Consider the following 25,991-nt stretch of genomic DNA (forward strand, 5'->3'; position numbering starts at 1 on the left):
GGACCGCAATGTAAACTGGATTGTAAACAATAATTTTAGTTCATCCGTTCGCTGCCAATAGAAGCAGGATCTACGATACATATGCGTATACTATTTTCAACCTATTTAGCATCTATAAAGTAAAATGGTCGACTGCAGGACACAAGTCCTTCTTCCAGCATCCGAAATAAATCAACACAGTTGCTTCAGCCGACGAAGCACGGTTAGGTCTGAAATTAAACCATGGACATTTGGTTTAAAAGTTGTGAATCAAATGTTCTTAATTTATGTTCCGGCATATACATTTTTGGTTTGTATAAACGACTGTTAACGTCATAATCCAAGTACAATTCTCTCGCCTATACTTTCGCGGACCATCGCACTTTAGCGTATAGAGGAATCATACTTTAGCGTAGACCATCCCACTTTAGCTTGACAATCGTACTTTAGCGTCCCCATCGCACTTTAGAGTCCTACAGATGATTGTCTATATTTTAAAATAATTTCAACTAGCTCATCAAGTACAGCTATGTAGTCATCTCTCGTGATCTTGTTTCCACGAGTTGGTAAATAAACACAAATTGAAATAACAGGCTTTGCTGAGTTATTCGGATAGCTATTACTCTATTTCCACCATCATTTAATTTTTCAACACAATTTGCAATGTCTTTTTTGTATCAAATGGCTATTCCAGCGTGTCCACGTTTACGTTCAAGTGGGTCCATATTAATGTCATCATCATACCATTTTATGTGACTTATAAAGTTTAAATTATCCATAAAGTCTTCAATTTTATTCTTTTCCCAACTATGTACCCAGTGCTCTTGCATAAAAATAATGTCGGCTCTTTTAGACAAGTTTTCTAAATATAGTTTGTTTGATGTAAATCCTTCAATGTTAAAAGATGAAATAGTAATTGGCTTTTTGTTGTGGCCTTTTAAATCATGGCTTTCACAAGTTAGTTTCGTCGAGTTTGATTGATTTGACTGTACATTCGCATCATTGGAGGCAGATGTTGGTTTGGTTGGAATTGATATAGATGTTGAGGCACATGTTGGATTGGTGTTATCTTTGGGGGAATTCTTGGTGGTATATTGAGTAGAGTCTGCTGGTTTGGGTAATGGCTCTGATGACATGTTAAGCTTGGAGGCGGTTGAATAGTAGGCTGATGTGGATACATTTGTTGTATTACAAAAGGTTTCTTGATTGGAGTATGTACATTTGGATTCATTGGCCGTTTTCGGTTTTTCGGTATTTGATTTTCTTTCATCCGTACATGTTTCTTCTGGCCTTGTTTGTCTAAAGAACCAAGGCTAGCTCCAGATTGTGAGTCAGATATTTTATCTGTTCTTATGCAAAATTCTTCTTCCATGAAATGATCACTGTTAGTTGTACATGGATTTATATTGTCACTACCAGGCTCATTTATTTCATTATTGTGTCTGTTGGATCGTTTTTGTCCATGTGGCCGACGATATTGGTTGCCATGAGACATTAAATCGATTTTCATATCCATTAGTTTATCACTCAAATTGCTAATTTTGTTGTCCTGCTTGATTGCATCAAATTCTTATGTTTTTATTCTTTGTTCTAAAACCAATGATTTTAAGTCCTCATTTTGATCTCTCGAGTATTCAACACCATTATGGCTTTCCTTTCTTGTATAGACACCATTTTTTTGTTTTTGAATTCTGAGTGACGTTTCTAAATCAATAATATCCTGTTCTAGTTTTACTGTGTAAGCTCTATTTGTTGCAAGCTCCTTCTTTAAAGTGTTCAGTTCTTAGTAAAGTTTACAAAATTGGCTATCTTCAGTTTTCAAAAGTTTTTCACTACGAGCTAGTTTTGTTTTCAAGTGACTGATTTCCTCATCTTGTATTGAGCTAGAGTTTTGGATGTTACACCTTGACGGACTAGACTGTTTTTGTGCTTGAACCTTCACTGGACTTTTATCTTTCGACTGGATGAGTAGCTTAGTAACCTTCAGTTGTATATTTCTCTTTACATGTGTTGGGAGAATGCATAGTTTTTTCGTCACTTTTCTTGTTACTGTTATCAGCAATATTCATACATGTACTGGTACCATTGTGTAAAGTTTGTATTGACACTATTTGATTGCTTGCATTATTGTTAAGAGCAGAGTAAGTATTAGTAACAATTTTTGGAGACAGATCGTTCTGATTGTTAATGGCATGATCATTTCTTCTAACGTGATATTTTCACACTCATAATGTACCCAAAAGGAGCAGGAATCACATTCAACATCCTTTGAGTCAGTTTCACACAATAATAGGCAAGTTGGGCATATTGAATTTTCATCTTTTTCGTTATCGCTGCAATTAATATCATTTGTTATTGGCAGATCAGAGTAACAAACAGAGGGTGCTGGGTCACAGTCTTTCTTTGGTTCTATATTTTTATCTTGGCATTTACTTTTATCGAGGAAGCATTTGCAATACTCTCTAATTTTGGCATTTAAGTTAATAAAGTCTTTATAACGATCTAATATCAGTAGAATGTCAGATAGTTGTGAAGATACAAAGTCAATTACATGATTCAGTTTCCATTCAAAAGTACTCTAGAGGTTGAATTGTAGAAGTTTAGTACAAATATCTTTTTTCTACACTTTGTAACATTTAGAGATTCCGAGACAATCGCTCCAGATTTATCAGAATTATTAGTCTGATTTATATGCAAGTCTGAGCTCAGAAGGACATTTTGGTGACTATTCGGAATTCTTCATAAGCTGCCACAGAGAATGTTAAAACTAAATTACCACTTTTATACTCTGCAACAACCGTAAGGGTTCTCTCGGAAGCTTCTAATTTATTTGACATGGCTTTGTTTTAATTCAGTTCATAGTCAACATATATCTTTGAAGTTTTTGTATTGCCTTTACACTGATTGTTTATAACTTTAACAGGTGTGTAGATCATTTTCCTTGATTTAACCCTATTTCTACGTCTTCTTATTTCAACTAGACTCATATTGAATTGTTTATGTTGGTTGGATGGAATGATGCAGACTCACTTGCAAGGGATAATGTACAGTGCACTGGTATATTTACCAGAATACAATTAAAATGTTCATAAAATTCTTTTAGTAAAATATAAATGAGGTGCTGGAATACCCGGGAGGTACTAAAATATTACTTTGTTTTATATTTTCAAGATGGCGGCAAAATATAGCCGGCGACAAGACGCACTTTGAACAGGCCTAGTCCTGATTTAAAACAATGTGGCGGTGAAGTGAATGTTTCTATACAGTTATATACACATGTGCATTAAAACAAGCTGTTTAAAACGTGCTTACGAATAAAAATATATCAGGAGCTAAAAAGCGTGTCAGCCATCTTTTCCCATTTATTTGTTGATAGGGATGAAACACGTGCAGATAAAAGATATGAAGAAGTAGAAGAAGTCTATAAATTGTCGGATATTAAGGGAACTGTGATTTAGATATACATTTTTTTCATAACACAATTGGGTTTCGTGATGATGACTATATATATGATATTCATTTTTTATTAGGATGAAACTTGTATAAATAGAAACAAGAAGACTGGTCCGAATTCAAAAAGTAGCTGTATCCACTATTGCATAATGCACAATGAAATTAGTAATAATATTTACCTACTCATAGCGGGTGAAATATAAAAAAAACACGTTGTATACGCACTGCGAGATAAAGGAGCAGGACTTAGTAGAACAATGGTCTTAATTTGCGTAAAAACTTGATTACAGAAAAACGTGTAGCATAAATACTTTCAACTCACTATACAAGTTAGAGGATTAGCTAGCTATAAAACCAGGTTAATCAAATCCACCATTTTCTACATAAGGAAATATCTGTTAAACGTCATGAATTTGCCAGTTGTTTTGAACTTACATGTATGGATCACATTTGACTACATGTCTCAAACAAACCTGGAAATATCTGCAGAAACCTTCCTCAACAAAAAAATATAATCCAAATCATAAAATATACGATGTAAGGATAGCAATATTTATCCATGAAACTAATTTGACAAAACAATTTCAATGATGTTGAAGGATTCTCTCTGCAAATTTTCACGTCCGCTCTCATCGGCATGCTCGACTCATTATTTACAATGACTAATTCCGGAAGGATTTCGTTGTCGTTTTCGGAATTGGTGTGCATATTACATCGATGTAAACATGGACATTTCTTTCCGGTGAAAATGTTGCCACGTTCTTTGAGAAGATATCGGATCCCATGGAAATATTTAGCACTGTTGTCAGTATTGACAATAGGAATATATCTTTTTTTCTATAATGACAAATTTTCACATATCAGAAATGACGAATTGTTGGCGTTTAGGAAGAAACGCTACTTGGAATACAAGACATCTGAGAGTAAAAGGACAGGCCCTGGTGAAAAGGGAAAAGCTGTGATTTTGGAAGGAGAAGAGAAAGCTCTTGGAGAAAAACTGTATAAAAAAGAAGCTTTCAACATCATTGCAAGTGATAAAATATCATTACAGCGGTCTGTACCTGATGTGAGGGATCCTGGGTAAGTTTCAATTACATGTAGCTTGGATCTTGTTAATGTTGTGTCTGTATGAATATACCCATCAAATACCTTGGTCACACTTTGCCAGGAAACCGCTACAATTTCTGAAAAAAATCAAATTTTGACGATCGTTGTGCGATTGTGTAGATCAAAGTGCGATCGTGGCGATCCTGTAGATCGCAGTAAGGTACATCTTGGTAAGGTCGCAAAGGTCAATAACGCTGAACATGTACATGTACCATTGTCCCGAGAAGGGTAGTGAAAGTAGAGATACTACACTACAATATTACAGCCACTTTAACTTACTACATGTAATGTACAACCATTATGTTCTTGCTGCAACCCAACCACACTTCTTCTTTGACTATATACCATGTTTATACAAGATGATTATAGCTTTCTCATGCTGTCTTCATCACTCTCTTCTTACGACCTGACTAGGCTCATACTACATGTACTACATGTAGATGTACATCTATTTCCAGTATAAATGAGAAATTAGGGTTCAGAAATTAGAAGGAATGGATTAGTATACATGTATATATATGGTAAACAATGTTTTCATTATTGCGTAGTGCGTTAGAGTGTGCTTATAATTGCAGTAGAAGCATGGTCAAATTGTGGTATGGTTGTAGTGAAAACATGATGAGCATAGTAAGATCATGATAGTTGTAATGAGGTCCCAGAATAAGCTTGGTGGGAACATGGTATATATTATAATCATTAGGGGATTATAGTCATGATAGTAGAAACGTAATGAAGGGGTAGTACATGTAGCATGTGAAAACAATGAAAATTTACATTTTTATGGCGCTCATCCCGTGACATCACCATTGATCACCACGATCTGAATATATTTTAGACTGCAGTGAGTGTGGTGCAATCATGGTCTATTGTGTGTGGGGCTTTAGGCTTTGTACTTACTCTTCACTTACAATGAGGAAAGATAAATCATCACCTTGTCTTAATTTTAGTATAAAGTTTCCTGTATAACAATTATTAAACATCAATTGAAATATCTTAATCTAGAAATGGACGTTTTTTTATTACCGTTTCTATTTGATTTATTTATTTAAAGTACAAATGTGAGTTACTTTTGCTAAATTTTTGCAGTATACATGTACATTGTATTTAGAAAATTCTTGTTTATTTAACGAAACTAGATCATTAAGATGATGATTAGTGTTGTTGAATTTATCAGTTAAGTGCAATTTACATGTACATGTACAAATGTAGATGGGTCTTTACTGAGTTTGGTCATGATTTATAAACAGAACATTTTAAAGATTATTTGGACTAGATATCATGGGCATCAGTGATGTGCCCCAAAACTTTCAACGTAATTATATATATATAATTGATTTTTAACTTTGTCAATTGTAGGATAAAACTAAATTAAGGATTACAACATACAATGTGCATCATATTTCAATTTATCTTGTTAAATCATGTAAATTAATGATTACTTTAGTCATGTTAGTGCAAGTTGTAAGTAAACTGTAATCATGATTACATTTGATTATAATAAATTTCAAAATATTAAAGCAATTTCAATGATAATAATGAATAGAAGGTTATAAATAAAATGTAGCACGTTTTCAGAAAGTATTTTGTTTTATAAAATTTTCTGCATTAGGACCGGAAATGTCTATAACAAGTCAGGAACATGACAGTTGTTACCCAGTCGTCATGGTCGTTTGAACTGTATAATTTGAGCATTTAATTTTGCCATTTGATCAGGGACTTACATCATGTACATGTACCATTCAGAATTTTTCTTTAAGTTTGGTTTTTTGTTATTTAAGTTTTTGATATGGCATGTATGTTAATAATCATAGCTTTAAAAAATATTAATTTGGTATACCACAAAGATTCACAGCAAAGATATATGAATATTTTGTCGCGGGTTCAATATGGCTCATTACACATTTGTTACACGTTTATCTTTATTAAAATCTGAAATATTTGAAGAAGTGAAACAACTCCATTACGTCTAAACTAATACTAGCATGAATTATTTGCGATAAAGACCTATATATACATGTATGTTCATTTAAGTTTGGTTTTCATTGGAAATATATAATTATTAAAATAAAATAGAATTCAATATTTTCCCTTCTTTTTCTAAAGAAACCGAGAATATCACTGTAAGCCTTTCAATTCATATCTCAATTATATAAAAAAAAATGTACATTTTTTAATCTATTAAGGTAGATGGGGTGTCTAAATTATAATCCATAGAATCTTTTAATAATTTGCCAAAATGTAGTTCATATCCTGCTTGTTTAAAAACATTAATAAAAAGAATGGGTCACCGGACTTACTTTCACGCTACAGGTTGTTCAAAATTGTCAAGATTTTGTATAGATTATGCATGGAAAACCCATTTTTCCGCCATAAAACGCAAACCACACCATAGAATTTTGAGATAAAATATGAGAAGATAGCTTCAATATTATGCTTTCAGATAAGAAAAAGAAAAAATGGGGTCACCGGACTCGTTTTCTTGCTACATTTAAAAATGGGTAAATTCCTAACACATTCTATTGTAAAAGTAACACTATCTGGATTATCTGCCCTTGCATTTGAGTTGCCTCCCCTTATTTGACAAAGTTGGAAAAAAATGAATCAAACAAAAGGATTCTTATTTTTGTAAAATACAATCATAAATATGATCAAACATGGCATTTTCTATATTATAATGAAAATTCTTACACATGAATTACCTACTACTATAAAAATTTGCACATTTCATCAAAGATCTAGACCTTGTTTTCTAGTATTTCAAAATCCAAGATGGAGGAAGACACCCTATCTACCTTAAATTATTCATATTTCTTTTTGGTTATTCAATTTGTGTTCCATTTTGTTAACCAGGTTCATCACCAAGTGACATCTGCAAACTGCTTCAAAGAACTGTTTCTGGGATATTTTACTAACAACATGAACAACAGCCATATAAAAGTATGGATATGTGGTATGATCATAATTGCCAATGAGATAACAACAATGTACATGTCAATATGTGTACATGTACATGTATCTACCATAGACCAAAGGATGAGAATATAAACACATGATATGAATACTTTAAATTTTTTTAGATTACAGCATTCAACAATACAATTATGATTAAAACACATTCTTTGTATTGTAAAGTAAGCTCTTTTAAAAATGATCATGGTGGATTCAACATGTTTTTGAGTGCTCACTTCCTTTAGCATGTTTAGTTTAGATACATGCATTTAACTATGTATTCAAAGCCACAGCATTCCATTTATATGTAGCCACTTCTACAATATTATAAATGAGGAGTCCAATAATATTCACTTTTTTTTTTAAGTACTTACATGATCATATGATGATATAGTATATATTAATATTACTGTACATGTGTTCATGTACATGTACATTTGTATCTAATGTAGACATGTTCAAGTTTTGGATAGAGATTTAGATCATGTACTAGATTTCATTTTTATGTATACATACATATTCACGTATTACAAAATGTATTATAAATTTATATAAAATTGTTCAATTTTTCTTTTTAGGTGTAAAAATATAAAATATCCTAAAGAGCTACCTACAGCTAGTGTGATAATCATATTCCATAATGAAGCCTGGTCTCCATTGTTGAGGACAGCTCACAGTGTTGTCAATAGATCCCCACCAGAATATCTATATGAAGTTATTCTATTGGATGATTTTAGTGATAGACGTATGTACATTGAATTAATTTTGCATCATAACCATGACAATTGATAACAGTTACCACTTCTGTTCTCTTGTAATAGTAACCATACATTCCATATGATATGCTTTGGTCATAAAAATCTGATTTAGATTAAATGTACATTGAAATTATAATGATCATTATACATGTTATTATAAATTTGAAATCATGCAATTCTTCTCTTATTTAAAAACTGAAATTGCAATGGTACAATTAGTGTACGTTTTGTACATGGTGTATACACATGCAAAAATTTTGCTAATTTGAACCAAACTTTTCTCGTCATCTACATATATATAGCAATGTATAGGTTAATATTTCACCATTGACATTCTTGCATATAACTAGAATTATTCATCACAATATATCATGACAGAGCATATAGTACCACAGGCATCACTTTAAATAGTGTATTGTGTACATATAGACATGAGCAAAATATATTTCTACACTGAATAAATAAATTTTACTGAAACTTAGTCAATATAAATTTTTTTTTTTTATTATTTTCCCAACAAATGTATAATATAGTCTGTATCAGTTAACGTTTTAGATAATGAATCAAAAGAAAAGATGCTTGTCTAACTTTGTCATACATATATGTGAATATCAATCACTTTTAAAATAGAATCAATTACAAACGAAAGTGAACCAACGCCTGGTGAGTCTGTAGTACGGTAGAGTCCATAAAGTGGATACCCGAGGGTATGCAGGGTCGTTATGATAAAAACATAAAATGTAGAGAGTCTTATAACAACAACCGAAACATGTCGATCAATAAATTTTCTGCAGCAGTCCCTAAAGTGTTGTTGTTATAAGACTCTCTACATTTTAAAATAGAATAACAATGTTATAAAACTTTCAACTTTTCAGCTGAATTAGGAGACAAGTTAAGAGAGTATGTTGCTAAAACCTGGCCTGATGGTGTTGTTAAAATTGTCAGGACTAAAGAAAGAAGTGGGTTGATAAGAGCTCGTCTGGCAGGAGCCAAGGCAGCTACTGGAGATGTTATAATATTTCTAGATTCACATTGTGAAGCTTCAGAGATGTGGTATGACATTTTTGTTTTTATATAGTCATGAAAGTCTCCTTTTGAGATTTAGATTTAAGTAAGTTTAGATGTGAAGGGAAATTTAAAGAGCTGCAATCCACCTGGCTATTCATAGCCCTTTTACAAGCTTTTCAAACAGACAATATTTATATAGATATAAGAATTCAATACGATAATCAATTGGTTCAGATCTATGAATTCTGTTGAAGCAATTACTACCACATTGTTATGTAATCTAAACAAATATATTTAACTTCTCTAGGTTCATGTAGAAATAATATTGATGATATTGATTTTATGCTGTAATATATCATAGATTTATTTTAAACCTGACATCAAATAACAAAAAGTCAATGATTTTTAGTTAAATACTAGAAAGAAAGACACATTATTGTGTGACATCTGTTAATTTTATTACCTAAATCATAAAATCATATATAAAGATCTAGAGACATGTAAAAACAAAAAGACCGTGGAAATAGTATTTCTGCAAGGGTTTTAAGTAGGATGTATTCAATGAAATTTTACTGTAGAATAATAACTTCAATCATGTTCCTGTGTAGTTTCAAATGTATAGTTTAAGTTTAATAAGCTATATCTGTACTTTATTGTTCTAATTTATCATATTTAACAGTTAAAGATTGCAATTGCTGATCAAATAAAACAAAAAAAATTGTTTTCAATAATTAAGCTTACTAATAAATACAAAACAACTGTGCATGTATAGGTTAGAGCCACTCCTTGCCAGAATAAAAGAAGATAGAAGGGTTGTCTTATGTCCCAGTATAGATAACATTGATAAAATGTCATTAAGTTATGGCGGAACCGGAAGTTCCAGTGTAGGAGGTTTCTGGTGGAGTTTACACTTCTCATGGCGTCCTATACCTAGCCATGAACAGAACAGGAGAAAGTCTTCAGTTGATCCCATTAGGTAACCAGTGTGTAACTGTTTTGTAACAAGTTCATTTTAACCAAAATGTTTGGTTGTATGAATATAGATGTATATCTGTGTGTTACACGTACAGGATCTGGTATTGCAAATTTCAGGGAAGTTCTATTAGATAAAAATCCTTTTTTATTATTTTTTTTGCATGTCCTATCTTTTTCTTAATCTTATTCTTTGAAACTTAAACAGTGCATGCCTTTGCTCCACTATAGAGTTCTTTACAGATGTGATGCATCATGGAGAAAGAATAAAGCACACACAAACATAAATACTTGGTTCTGCACCAGAATACAGTTTTTTTTTGTATTTTTCAGTCTCCCAAAATTCTGCAAGTGGCAATATCTGACAATTTATTGATCTCAAGACCTTGGGTTTGAACCTGTATATCAATGTTCTACCTTTTATTTTACAAATTACAATTGTATGCACATTAAAGTTCACCAAAAAATTATTTAAAGTGACTCAAGCATGATCATAATGATGTATTGCAGTTTTGTAAAGAGCTTTCACACGGTTTTATTCCTATTTCATTTCATTCATTCAATCATGAATGTACTTTGTGAATGGGATGCATCCATAAACTGCCTTGTTGGTTAGTGGTCTTACAAAGTATTGGATATTAAGTTATTTCAGTTCTTTTTTATTTTGTTAAAATATACAACTTTTATCAAATTGTATTGCTGATAGGTATACAGAATAAGATTGATGACATATGCAAAGTCAGTGAGTTGATATACCTTGAATTTTGATGTTTTATTGGTAAGCATTTTTATCTGTTGGGTATACATGGTATATAATTAAACTAAGAGTTATTCACTTCTTGTCAACAACTTCCTGGTTTATTTCAAGGTCATCAAGTAGAACATTATATAAATAACACATAGCTGAGAGGGTAATAGAGCAGATTGTTACCTCGAGTAAACATTGTCAACCCCACTCATTTGGACTAGAACAGTAAATATTTAGGGGGAGGCAGAGAGGGTAGGGGGTTTGTGATCATAAAAACAAGTTACAAGATACTATCTGGGCTTGTACTAATTCAGGCATTTAGAACCATATGTTGTTCAATGTTGTTTGTAAATCCGATTTGTTTCTCACTTTTGTTTGTTGCTGTGGAGTGGTTTGTTGTGTTGTGCATTGTTTTTCATCCCGGTCATTCTTGTATGTATTATTATCAGAAAAATAATAGAAAAGGATAGATACCCAAAAGATTAACTGTTGAGGTTTCTCTATTCCAATTTATGAAGGTCTATAATGAATGACTCTGATCATATCTTAGTATTGTTGTCCATAAGGAATGTGATGGTTATAGCAGATATTTGATCTATGTCTTTGTTATTTGCATTTACTACTTCTCTGGACATGGGGAAACTCAAAACTTGACCACAGATACAGAAACCTGTCTTTTGTTTGAGACTGTATGTACCTGTTCAAATGTCGTTACTGTATTCATTGGTTCTTGGGGTGTTACAGCCTTTTTATTATTCTTTACCACTGTATGCTTCAGGTTGAAGCAGTAAATGTTCGGTATGGTTGTTATGCGTCTTTTATTTTAAGGGATTTGACCATCAATTTCTCATATTTGATGGTAGCAGCTTTCACAAATTCACACAGACTCTTATTTTAATAAGATCTTGTATAAACTTTATACAGGATCAACACATCTTCTCAAGACTTCATTTACCAGTATTATAAAAAAGGATTTTTGGGAGTGGCTCTGACACTTTCATGCTTTTTACATATATAGATGAAAATGGTTTGGAGCATGCTTCCTAAACCTTTTGTCATGCATGTTACATCAATCTAAATCGAAAAAAAAAAGAATTTGATGGAAATATCAGAAAAGGTGTGTGTTACTTTGTTTAAAATGGTAGTGTGAAGGTATGCATGTAGTTTTAAGTATTATATACAATTGACTTTTCAATTTGTTTCCTATAGAATATGGGATACTTTAAAGTATACAAATGATTTAAAATACTTTTTATTTATTTATTTTAGAGGATTTACAAAAAATTAACACATTTTTGGGATATTTGAGTTCATGGATTTGCCATCTTCTCTAAAAAATGTACACTTCCTGAACATAATAATTTGTGATTTCCTACCAACAAAATCCACAAAAGTTGGTACTTCCCCAATCATAAAGAATCAATAGTAGAATGAGTAGAAAACTAACACTAAATTGACTAACACTAGAAGATAATAGATCATGAAAACAACACAAGTCAATTGTATATATTTACTTATGCATGATTAGATTTTCATTGGTAGAAGCTTTTCTTATGTTGCTGTCTTTCTATAGGCTTGAGCCTTTATTAGCCAGGATAAAGGAGGACAGAAGGAATGTCCTGTGTCCCATTGTGGATGCTGTAATGGATGATACATTGGAGTATTCTAAAAATGGCGGGTACCAGGTTGGGGGGTTTACGTGGAGCATGCATTATACATGGCGAGATGTCCCAGAACAAGATAGAACTTCAAGGCAATACACAGATCCTGTACGGTAACTGTCAGGGTTAATTGTCAGTCTGAACACTGATAAAACAAAAATATGTTATTATATACAATTATATACTTTTTTATGTGTTGAAACCTCTGCTTTCATATGTGGTTGGTTTTTTTTGTCTCTTAAATCATTGCGTTTGTTAATACAAATGGGCAATCCTGTGATTTTGAAAAACTTTTTATTCAATTAGTATGTGTACCTCTTGAATGGGGCGTATGACATTTGCGCCGATTTTTTAAATTTTCATTCTTTCATTTGCGCCGATTTCATTTTTTCATTTGCGCCGATTTTATATTTGCTCCTAATTGGATTTACAGGTAAGTTAATACTTGTACATGTACTATACCGTGCAAGTATATTGGAAAAATCTGTTTATAAACAAAGGTTTTAGTTAATTTTGATTCATATTGTTCTGAACTTTGCTGTAATTGATGGACATATTGCACACTGCAACGAGCCGAGGAGTCATTTTTTTTAACCATCGACGGCCATACACATAAGAACGTTAATAGCAAGACAAAGAAAAGATGGATTTCGTTATTGACAATTACAACAAATATAGAAGAGACGAAATCACAAGAAAGGAATATATTAGATATGTTGCCTATAAATACTCAGCAATAACAGATTTATGATTTTAATGTATTCCGTTTTTATGGATTTGAATGCTGTAAATAGATTTTCAATTCGTCATTTTAGTATAAACCAGAGTGCTTTTATCTAAAGTTTTTACTTCTTGATTTTAAAGTATGTGACTATAGTGTACAACTGGATGACAGAATTGGTCTATAATGATAAATTAAAAATAACATGACTTGGATGGAGAGTTGTCTCATTTGCACTCATACCACATCTTCTTATATCTTTTCACCTGTAATTAACCTGTAATTTACCTGTAAAAAATCGGCGCAAATGAAAGAAAAAATCGGCGCAAATGAAATGCAGATCGGCGCAAATGCAAAACGCTGCTTGAATGATTTAATCTTGATATTGTATGAAGAGGATCATTGAAAAGTTAATTGTTTTCTCTTTTGTTTTAGTATATAATGTTGCATACTGTAGATGAAATATTTATATTTACTATATTTATTCAGGTACACATGTGCTCTCTCATTTATTTTCATTTCACTGTTTTAGTACATTAAATATAAAGCAATATTTTATATCAGAAATAAACTACCACAAATGAGATTAATGTTTAAATCATTATATTACTATGGTACTTCTTCAGTTTTACAACAAAATTATAAATCACAATTTTAACTGGAAACTATTTTTAAACACTTGAAGTGAAAGTACAAATAACAGGCTATTATTTGAACTTGGAATTATTTTTAATTATGAAATTTGCATAATTTCTTGTGTTTAAAATTTTTAATAAATTCCATGTTTATTTGGCATTATAATCTTTTGAGTGGTTAATAACACTTTCCATACAATGTATTTTGGTTAGATAGTGTTGTGTGCGGCACAGTACATTCTATTGAAAATATACTATTTTCTTTGTAATAGAAAGTGTTGTGCGCAGCACAGAACATTTCAGTACAGAATAAACATGGAATTTATTAAAAATTTCAATAACAAGAAATCAAGCAAATTCCATAATTAAAAATAATTCCAAGTTCAAATAATAGTCTATTAAATGTACTTAAAATATATCTTCCTTCAAAAAGCGTACATATGTTATTGGCCATTATGAACATGCAGTTTATTGTTCATTGGTCATGTTGGTATATTGTAAACATGGTTAAATGTCAACTCCAATCTCCAATGAATTTAGTTATCAAAGTACGAAACAATAGAGAGTTTTTTATACAAATAAATGCAACAGAAAGTGAACGAAAAATAAATATATCAGATCAAAACTGAAATTAATATTTTTTTGGCCTTATATTATGTCATGTCTATTATGTAAATGATAGTCTTTTTTTTTTAATCTAAAAACAGATCTCCTACCATGGCTGGAGGACTGTTTGCTGCAGACAGGAAATATTTCTTTGAACTGGGATCCTATGATCCTGGTATGGATGTGTGGGGAGGAGAAAACTTAGAAATTTCTTTTAGAGTAAGTATGTGTAATGCTTTCATATTTGATTATATGATAATGCTGAGGTTAATGGCTTATTTATGTGAATGTCTACAACGTAGATAATGATATAGTTGCCAAAAAAGAAAACATTACAAAAAAGATGTATCAAGGTCTACAAAAATATTTCCAATACATTCTATTGTGTATGTTAGATTATTATAGATACCAGTGTTTAAATATTGTACACCAGACATGAGTATTGTGAACAAAACACTCACCAGTGACGTTTGAATAAAAAAAGTTAAAAAGGCAAAATATAGTACGAAGTTGAAGAGCATTGAGGACCCAAAATTCCAAAAGTATTTGCTATATACAGCTAAGGTAATCTATTCCTGTGGTAAAATACTTGGTATTCAAAAAATAAAAAGTTTATAAACATTTAATTTATAATTATGACCATATCAATGATAATTCATGTGAACCCAGAATGCTGACTTCTGGGCTGGTGATACCCTTGGAAAAGGAAACCTCAACCATCAGTAGCATATATACATTCAAAATATACATGACCCATGCATAGTCTAAGGAAAGTATGAATTAATTTAGCAATACATTTATGATCTTAAAGAATTGATAATAATTATCCATTGCTATCAAACATGACTTATCTCCATTAATAAAAAAAAATAACTTGACAAAAGGATATCTGGTGTACTGCTTTTTACCAAACTGTGATTTTATTTTTGCATTCACCATATCTGAAAATACACAATTTGACAAAAAAAAAAGGAAAATTCTGAAAGAAATAATGTTTGCTTGTAATTACTAAACCACCTGTACCTGAGAAAGTTTAAATTTAAAATGAAAATCATTCCATATAAACATGCCCAAAAAGAAAAAAAAACAAAACATAGAGCTATTTACTAGTCGACATTATTTCCGCAGAACACATGTGAAAAAGGAAAGTACACATATATTTTTTATGATCTTCATTTTCATCATTGCAGACATGGATGTGTGGTGGCAAATTAGAGTTTATTCCTTGTTCCAGAGTAGGTCATATATTCAGATCTAGTCATCCTTACACATTTCCAGGTAAAGTATTGTACTGCAAATGTAGCATACATATAATCACAAATGTCATTGGTTTTGAATTAAGATAACATGGTTGACCTAAAAAAATAAATCATAAATACAACCAAAAAGAAGGTATAAATTCTGTAGACATATAATCTATTTTGAAGTATTGTATTTAGATGTTTTCATTTGTATAATGATAAGCAAGAATAGGATAAGTTTAAGACATTAAAGGAGTAGATTCATGAATGTTGATAGTGGTTCTTTGATTTATGAATTTTGATTTGATATGACATATATTAAACTTTATAATGTTAATTTTCAATTTCAGGAAATAAAGATACACATGGCATAAATTCCATGAGGTTGGCAGAAGTCTGGATGGATGAGTATAAAAGATTATTTTATATGCACAGGAAAGATCTCTTAGTAAGTTATATATCATAGTATCCAATATTTAATATAAAAATTGGATGTGGTATATTTGCCAATAATTGCCAATAAGACTAGACCAAAGGACACCAAAATTAACAATTATAACTCATTAAGACCATTTGTTGTAGTAAAAAATGTGTTGTATGGCTATTGAAAGGGAGATAACTTGTAGGTTTTTTTTTGTGATCACCAGGCAACACTTTGATTTATGGCCTTGCTTTTAATTTTTCTAATGATTTAACAAAACTATGTTTTAGATCTTCTATCACTAGCAAATGTAGGATATTCTTGATAAAGTAGAATGATTCTCCTCCTGGAAAAGAGGCATATATAGTTTCATCCCTCCTTTCCATGTAATTTCCTTCCTAATTTTCTTGTGAACTGCAAATCAGATGTTTCTGCTGCATTAGGACATGTTTAACTGTATGATGCATTCTCTCATTCATTGTTTATCATCTGTCTATTAATGGAATACTGAGTTATTCTTGCACATAATTGACTATTTATGGAATTAATTTTTCTGCATATTTATCTCAGGAATTGAAAATCATTAACGAGCAGAAGCTCACAGCACCGTTACTTGAGAATGACTTATCCAAATTTCATGAAACTTTATATTATTGTTTCTAATGATGGTCAAATGATCTGTATACTTTTTGTGAAAATTAGATTAAAACTTTTTGAGTAACAGGACTTGGTTACTAAAACAGGGTTGTGTTTTTTTCCCATGTCACGCTATACCTCACTAACAATTTATGATAATTGATTAAAACTGAACACACTTCTCAGTTAAATTCATCTAAAGAACTGTATACTTTTTGGTGATGATTCAAAATTTTATATTTAAGTTATTGAGTATTTTGTAAAAAAAGGGGGTTGGGTTTACATTTCGCACCGTATCTCAAAAGTAATTTATGATTATTTCTTAAAACTTTACACATACACTTCTAAGTTATATTAATTTTAAGATCTGTATACTTTTTGGTTTTGATTCAAAATTTTATGTTAGAGATTGAGTTTTTGGTTTAAAAAAAAAAAGGGGGGGGTCACATGTCACGCCGTATCTCAAAAACAGTTTATGACTATTGCTTAAAACTTTACATACTTCTTCATTATATTAATCTTAAGATCTGTATACTTTTTGGTGATGATTCAAACAAATTTTTTAAGAGATATTGAGTTTTTGTTAAAAAAAGTGTGTTTTCACATGCTACACTGTATCTCAGAATCTTTTTATGATTATTGTTTAAAACTTAACACACTTCTTAGTTATATTAATCTTAAGATCTTTATACTTTTTGGTTTTGATTCAAAATTTTATGTGAGAGATATTGAGTTTTTTGTTAAAAAAAGGTGTGTTTGCACATGTCACGCTGTATCTCAGAAACTATTTATGATTATTGCATAAAACGACGGGCGTATCATGCGCTCATGCCGCAGCTGTTTATTATTGATGGAAGAAGCTGAAGTACCCAGAGAAAACATTTACTTTAAGCAGAAAACTTGCTTTCCTAGTCATTTAAGGTCAAGGTTTGAACTCACATTCTCAGTGTTCAAAGGCTATTAATTACTTTAGATGTACTACTTAAACAACTTTGCAACCAGAATCTCATGTTTAACATAAGTACAAACTTGTACAGGCATATAGGAGAAAAATAAAGCTTCCCTGAAAATAATTTATTTAACAGATGTGTTTATATTGTGAAATGAATGCAATATAATGGATGCACTTGTAATTATAGGGTCAGGATTATGGTGATATATCTGGAAGAAAAGAATTAAGAGAAAACTTAAAATGTAAAAGTTTTAGATGGTTTCTGGAAAATGTGTATCCAGAAAAATTCATTCCAGATGAAAATGTATATGCCTGGGGAATGGTAAGTCACATACATTTGATAATTTCAATTTTACCAATAAGAGTTGTAGTTTGCTTAAGTGAAGTTTTCAATTAAGCTTTTATACTGTCAATTCAAAAGTTATTGTATTCCTTTAGAATGGTGTTTTTACCATGCCAGACCTAAATGTGAGAATAAATAGTGATGGCAGGAACACAAGATACAAAAACAATATTCATCCATTTTACATAAATTCGTATTAACCTATTATTCCAATTGAAAAAAAATGATTGCAGTAAGAGTTCTTTGTTCCCTTTAGCTTGTTAAGACTAGTTTAAGCACAAATTTAATCATAAATTAACCAAGTAGGGTAAAAATTTACTTGATGTATTAAAAACAAAAGAAGGTACAAAGTGCATATATACAGAAAAGTTGCCAAAACATATCAATAGCTGTTTGATATAAAAAAAAAAAAAAAAAAAAAAAGGGTATTCTCATGTTTGAATTTGAATCTTGATGAAGTTTTGAAAAATGAATTAAGTTCATAATAATAAATCAATGAAATAAGTTTTTGAGTTCAAACATATTTTTGTCATATTTTCCAGGTACGGAATCCAGCCACTAACTTATGTTTAGACACTTTACAGAAAGATGAGAAGATAACATTTAATATGGGTTTATTTAGTTGTCAGAATGGTGCAAGTGCTAATGAGGTATATTACATGTTAATATGGCAATGAAATTTACAACATTTTGATTTACCGGTAGTTTCAATCTCTTTTTAGAGCTACAAGGTCTCTTTGAATCTCATCACTTGGTGTCTGTCGTCTGTGGTCGTCCATGGGCGTAAACTTTTTTTCATTTTGAACTTCTTCTAGAGAACCACTGAATGCAATGGAACCAAACATAGCATGAATGTTTTTATGAGGTGCTGACCAAGATTGTTACTTTGTAGCCGATACATCATCCAAGATGGCTGCCAGCGGGGGGACTTAGTTTAACATAGGACCCTAAGGGAAATACATATAAATGTCTTCTTTTAGAGAACCACTGAATGGAATGAAACCAAACATAGCATGAATGTTCCTTATGAGAAGCTGACCAAGTGTTGTTACTTTGTAGCCGATCCATCATCCAAGATGGACGCCAGCGGTTGACTTAATTTAACATAGGACCTTATGGGAAACACATACAAATGTCTTCTTTTGAAGAACCACTGAATGTAATGAAACCAAACAAAACAATATTAAACCAAATTTGGCCTGTTACAATTTTTTACATTTTTTAATATTATTTCAAAATCCCAGGTGAGTGATACAGGCTCTTGAGAGCCTCTAGTTCATATTATCTTTTCTATAACTATGTATTTGGTTTATGAGAATAAAGATCATTTGATTAGATTACATACTTAACTTCAATAGTTTGTAAAAAAACTTTTTATTTAAAAACAACAATGAAGTTAGAAATTTATCATTACAAGTAAAGAGAGATAATCGTTTATATTCTTTCATTTTTGCATCACCGTTTGTCATTACATATTTACAGGTATTTTCTATAAGCATTGATAATGAACTTCGCAGAGAGGAAGGATGTCTAGCACACCATTCTGGTAAAGATGTGCCGCTAGAAAACTGTAATGGAGCTAAAAGTCATAAATGGGTCCATGATAAGGTAAGCCTTATATATTTGTTATCATGTATGGAATAATAATCTGGATGGAAGAGAAAAGTGTGAAATACATGTTGGTAATTATGTACCACAAGAAGGTTATAATGGATGAAAATAATATAAAATGGTCCATTACAAGAAACATTTCTGATAGAGATTTATTGTCTTTTTACATGATGATGAGAAATATTGAACAATATATCTCCCTCCTAAAAGACATGTGGGAATCAACAATAAATTGATGTGAAGAGAGCCATAACAGATTAGTAGCTGTCAACATAAATGCTTATCAATTATTTGTCTGGTTCATAAATATTGATTCTGACCTACTTGTTTATTTCTTGACATAGATATAACTCTTTATTAAACATGGAAAGTATTGAAATAAATGAAATGAAAAGATAGCTTATTTTGTTTTTTGTTAACCAACTGAAATGAAACTAGAATGATACAATTAACTATCAGACGGTGGAAAGTGTGTTAAATCAACTTGAGATTTTACCTATCATGTATATTGACATACAATGATCCTTCAAAACAGTGAGTCATATTAAATGTAAATATGTCTCTATTAAACAGGAAAAGGGAACAATAAAGCACAAGGAGTCCGGGAAATGTTTAGACATAGCAGGAGTGAAGTCAGGTGGAACTGTTGTGGTCAATCCATGTAATGGTCAAGACTCACAGATTTGGACATTTGAACATTATCTCAATTTATGATTGGACATGGTACACATAGTTGTTGGTATTTGTTTGAGATATGCTTTCAGGGATTTATACAGTAAAGGTGTAGACTATGTTATGCTAGATTTATATCTGTGATTTATATGAGGGTTTTGAATATTAGTCTACATTCATGTATATTCATGTACATTGACCATATGATTTTAGAGTTAATCTAAACCATTTTATTCACAAATTTTTATAAAGATTTTTTAAAATAAGGCGAATGTTTTGTGTAAATTCCATCTAAACATGCTATATCATACATTACAAATTATTTGATATTCTTACATTGAATTTTTACAACTTTTGTACTTATCTGTTAAAGGTTGTCAAACGTTTTTGCCTTATTTTTTTAAATATAAGAATGAGCTATTCCTATTATCTAATTTTAAAATGTAATGAATTATTGTAAAGTTTGTTGCTAAACACAGAAACCCCCATGCAGTATTGAAGTAATATATGGTTACAATTTAAGAATCCAGGTTGTTTTTCTATTTTGAAAATGATGTTGAGTATTATTCAATGGTTCACGTAAACTATGTTGTAAATTGTTATTATCGAAATTAATCCAATTATAATTTATAATGTATTCAATTAATCTACACTGTGATGAATATTTGTTGTGTTGAAATAGTATAGTGTGGATTCATGTAATTTTTGTGGGAACACATTTTTGTGGACTGAGGGAAATTGTATTTTCCTAAATATTTAATTTTGCAGTTTTGCCAAAGTCTGCATTCAAGCTTGAAGAAAATGTGTGTGTCTTTAAACAATTATATTTACTCCTTTGATATGTGAATTAAGTTTAGAAATATTCTTTTTTGAATGTGTTTCCACAGTTACCGTGTTTAAGTAAATCAGCAGCCTACAGTGTCGGCATTGGTTGGTGTTCATACTTAAGAGCTCAATAATATTCGAGTCACATAAACATTTTTCAGTAAGTTTGAAATCTGCATAAGTAAAAAAATAGTATTTGAAATAATGTGATTTAACATAGTTATCTTTTGTTCAAAATACAAAACACCACACTGGTTTCTGAAATCATATTATGTTGTTTTGAATTTAACAGAAATATCGTGTTTAAAACTACTTGAATGTTTTTTAAATTTCTTGATACTCTAAAAAAAAATTTGAAAATAAAAAATGTATATAGAAACCTTTTAAACACAAAAGAGAGCCATTCTTTGATTAGTCAGACATTCATTTTTTTGTTAAACAAATCCCAAGCTTTTATATCTTTTTTGTATCTTTACTTCATAATTAATGTTTGTCAGATGAGTAATGTAGTTCTAGGTTCCTAATTTACCTTTTTAAATGTCATCTACTTACAAATAACCTATTTTTATAAAGAATTCCTTTTTGTACCCATCTCAACCATTACCTCTATGCAATTTACATCTAAATGAGAAAATGTAGTGTTAACAATTGATTATTTTTTCTCTTACAGAGATTATATCTATCATAATTTACTGATGAAGTTTTCAGAAAATCTACTGCAAATTTAGTTTTAAAAAACCAATTGTAATATTGTAAGGAATTTATGTTTTTACATTTATTGTATTATTTATTCTTATATTTACTTTAAGATACCGTGTCTATATAAATAAGTTGTCCCTTCTTTTTTTAAAAGTTAGATATTTTCTTAATATTTTGACATGTGATGTTACAATCTTACGATAATGATTTATGAAGTCTCTAAGTGGAAAGTAACTAGATAAAGTATAAAATACATATACATGTATTATAGTTATTTATATCTTTGTTCTTTGGTCATTAGATGGATTTTATATTATTGGCGATCACACCCCTTTTCCCTATCAAATTTATATTATTAATGTTCTGATATGCGTGAAACTATTCAGAATTAAATTGTAAATGGTATTAAATCTACTCGATGATTGTTATATACTTTTTACATTATGAGCAACGAGTATATTGTGTCTTATTATTAACATATCATTGACATGTTAATATTTAGATTAACAGGTAATATATATATATGTAAATGTTGTGAATAATTAGTGCTTGTTGGGTGTATATACAATGTATTCTGTATTTTTTGTGTTGTTTAACCTGTTTTAATTCTCATACTACTTCTACTTAATTACTAACATATGGTATTGACCCATATTATCTTAAATGCAACTTTAATTTAAAACCAGATTTTCTAAAAGTTACTACTTTCTGAGGACTAAAAGTTAGCAAAACTTAAACACAAATGATTTTTGACATCATAAAAATAATGAATACCCCAATTAAAACTTGTTTTCATGTTATATCAGAATATGCTTTAAGTTGCATTTAGCACCAAAATCAATCAATCAATCAATCAATCATATTGCATACCTAGCCTATACAGTTATCAATTTTATAAGCTACAAACGTCATTTATAAGTATACTTTTTATTTTACAACAAAACTATTCAACTTGTGCTTAAAACAAATCACTGTATTCTTGACACTGTAAATATTTAAGAAAATTGTCAGTTATTTCTTAACGATACTGAATTGTCCAATTTTATAAGGTAAGAAAAATAGATGTTTGATGTATAAAAGAGGAATGTAATGTTTATTGAAGGTTTTAATCAATATTTATGAACGTGTTTATTAGTTTTTCTTTTGAAGTCATAGATTACAGTCAATTTGCAACACATTGATTCAGTAGTAATACCTCCAAGTTTTCTCGTTCATAAGTCTTTGTAAGTTTTATTTTGTCCAGAGAACTGCAGTAAAAATTTCTTATAACATTTCTTGGAATATCAAATAATAACCATCACCTAAAAATCAAATGGTCGTCCACATGTACAATAAGTCAGAAGCGCTTAATCCAGTTTGTATGAAACTTTGGTGGATTGAAAATATCTATTGACATGAGCTCCCTTTCGATTTTAGGTTTCCGAGTTTTGGGGTTTTATTCATTAAAAAATTGTGATTTTCCAGTTTTCCAGTTTTTCAAAAGTCAAAAATGCTTTGAGTTGTTCTCATGAAACTTTGTAGAATTGTTTATATTTATTGACTTAAGCTCCCTTTCGATATTTGTAAAGGAATAGGTCCGGTAAGACCTCTTTTTAGCCCCAAAATATAACAGTTTTAAAAAATTGTTAAAATGTAAACTTTTAGTTATTTATTGGACAGTTGATTGCTTCTGCTACATAAATATGGGCTGTTTTTGACAATACAATGCACATATATCGGGTTGTAGCACCATTAAGTCATGCTAATTTACTGAAATCTTCAAAATTCTATCATTTTAGTTAAATTTTAGACGGTTTCTTTGTAAAACGAAAGTGGCCGCATTCGTGTTCATCCTTAATATTGAAATGTAAGTTGTATTTTATGATAATACATAACATATATAAAGGTTGTGGATGAACACGGATGCGGCCACTTTCATTTTTGACAAAAACCATCTGAAAAGTGACGTTTTTTGGCATATTTGAGAGATTTTTCATATTTGAGCTTGAATCGGATCGTTTTTAATGACTAAATCAGTTAAAATCTTTCACTTATACTAATTAAATCAAGTGAAATAGACACTTAAGTCTTAAAGAAGTGGTCAAAATCTTTCGTCAGATGAAACTGAAATTTGAGGCCAAAATGAGTCCTTACCGGACCTACTCCTTTTAGATTTTACTTTTCTGAGTAATGACATTTTATTAAAAAAAAAGGGGGGATTTTCCAGTTTTCGGACAATAACTCAAAAGTGCTTTAATCAGATTTCATGAAACTTTGGTGACTAGTTTATATCTATAATTACCTACCTTTAACTTTTTTTTTTATATAAATCTCTGATATAACATTGAGGAGTAAAGGAACTTTATTTGTTGAAAAAGCGACGGGCGTATCATGCCCTAATGGCGCAGCTCTTTATTATTTTTGTATTTGAAACCACATTTGATGTGGTATGTTTTGATGGTATTACATTTTCATATATACAAAAAGTTTTCATTTTAACAATATCATTTTTATTGAGGAAATAAGTTTAAGAATACAATTTGATCTTAAAGATGAGTATTAACAATTTAGATACAATAATGATTGACTCATAAATATAAATGAGGGAAATTTGTTCCTGATGGTATCATAAAATTGTCCTAAAGGGGTATTGGGCAATTTCCCCACATTACTCCTATTGTTAAATTATTGTTTGAAACAAATCAATAATTGCTTTGAAATTAATAATAGAAACTTCCTGCAACTTTGAGAAAACCAATATTATTATATTCATTTGGAAATAATAGAGACACATAATGAAGACCTAAGATTAAGATGCAGGTATTATTTAAACATAGATAAAAGTAAGTTAAGATATGAGCCACAATGTTCTTAATCTGTTTATTAATGTCCGGCAAAGAAACGTCTTACAGTCAAAATTTCATATTTTAAATTGAGGATTATGTCTCAGATTTTGAACCATGACAATTATTCCAACTTTAAAATACATTATGATAATGAGCAAAAAAATACGGTTTAAAGTACATTTGTATGCTCTTGGAGTCTTCTCAGATAACAATGTCTTCGTACATTTATTCTGCCATCAAGAATATTAAGTCTTTTAGTAAGTACATTGTCTATCTGACTGCCATTTGATTTTTATTTTAACATTTGGGGTTATAATTTAATAGTTTAGATATGTTTGTGTGTGTGCAGCAGTACTAGTGTAATGATGAGTTGACATATAGCCAACTTTTTTCTGATTGAGGGGTATTTGTGGAAGATATAACCATGCAGCTAGACTAACTTTTATATTCCAAGTACTTATTTTTTAGTTTGTGCAGCTTTTGTCTTCTGGAATAATTTGCTCTGTTTTGGGGAATAATGTCTTATTATGAGTAGGTACACAATGAGTTAATTATTTGAAATACTGATTTAGTCTAATAGCAGATGTAGTCCTAGGGAATCTGAGTACACAGTGGTTAACAATACTTGTTCCAATATTGATATATCTAAAGATTACTGCAAAGTTATGACATCCCAGGAGTTGCTTTGTTGCATATATTCTATAACAGGAATTGTTAAATAATTGTTTGCTCAAATGAATTAAATAACTAATTTAAAAGGAATCTTTATTAAAAAAATAATTGTTATGTTATTTTATTTGTAAAAATTAGTTTATAAGTCATTACCAACAGGTGCATTTGATATTTCATGTAACTTCTAAACATGCCATAAACAGTCTTAGATCTGTTAAATTGATAATCATACTTAGTAATTTTATTTATTTTCTTTTAATAGTTTATGTTGGGTGCTAGAGAAATCCTTGTTTATTTGCTAATAAAATTATTATTAAATGTTTTTTTAAACAATTTTGTACTTGTTTGGCTTTATAAATATTTTGATATGAGCGTCACTGATGAGTTTTATGTAGACAAAACGCGCGTCTTGGGTACTAAATTATAATCCTGGTACTTTTGATAACTATTTACACCACTGGGTCGATGTCACTGCTGGTGGACGTTTCGTTCCCGAG

General features: G+C 30.4%; 1 protein-coding gene across 3 annotated transcripts; it reads left to right on the plus strand.

The window, feature by feature from the left end:
- The first annotated feature begins 3,503 nt into the window (after positions 1-3,503).
- Positions 3,504-25,827, plus strand: LOC139512797 (probable N-acetylgalactosaminyltransferase 9). 3 transcript variants are annotated; one of them, XR_011662335.1, is made up of 12 exons: positions 3,504-4,512; positions 8,067-8,233; positions 9,122-9,299; positions 12,548-12,748; positions 14,699-14,816; positions 15,788-15,875; positions 16,189-16,286; positions 18,035-18,169; positions 18,733-18,840; positions 19,673-19,798; positions 20,375-23,571; positions 24,149-25,827. XR_011662335.1 is itself a non-coding variant. In XM_071300713.1 (11 exons), the coding sequence occupies exons 1-11, from the start codon at positions 4,091-4,093 to the stop codon at positions 20,513-20,515; spliced, it is 1,785 nt and encodes a 594-aa protein (XP_071156814.1). In that variant the 5' UTR covers positions 4,089-4,090; the 3' UTR covers positions 20,516-23,056. The 3 variants fall into 3 exon arrangements, 2 of the variants coding, with proteins under 2 accessions (XP_071156814.1, XP_071156815.1); XM_071300713.1 differs by lacking the exons at positions 12,548-12,748; positions 24,149-25,827 and adding an exon at positions 10,027-10,230 and having other exon boundaries at positions 4,089-4,512; positions 20,375-23,056; XM_071300714.1 differs by lacking the exon at positions 24,149-25,827 and having other exon boundaries at positions 4,095-4,512; positions 20,375-23,124.
- Positions 25,828-25,991: the final 164 nt, after the last annotated feature.

This window comes from Mytilus edulis, chromosome 2 (assembly GCF_963676685.1).
Source record: "Mytilus edulis chromosome 2, xbMytEdul2.2, whole genome shotgun sequence".
Taxonomy (NCBI): Eukaryota; Metazoa; Mollusca; class Bivalvia; order Mytilida; family Mytilidae; genus Mytilus; species Mytilus edulis.

Excerpts from the sequence above, each read along its gene's own strand:
- LOC139512797 (XM_071300713.1), top strand. The coding sequence starts at position 4,091 with ATGACTAATTCCGGAAGGATTTCGTTGTCGTTTTCGGAATTGGTGTGC. Across the intron at positions 18,170-18,732 it reads ATGTATATGCCTGGGGAATG|GTACGGAATCCAGCCACTAA; the intron begins GTAAGTCACATA and ends CATATTTTCCAG. Across the intron at positions 18,841-19,672 it reads ATGGTGCAAGTGCTAATGAG|GTATTTTCTATAAGCATTGA; the intron begins GTATATTACATG and ends ACATATTTACAG.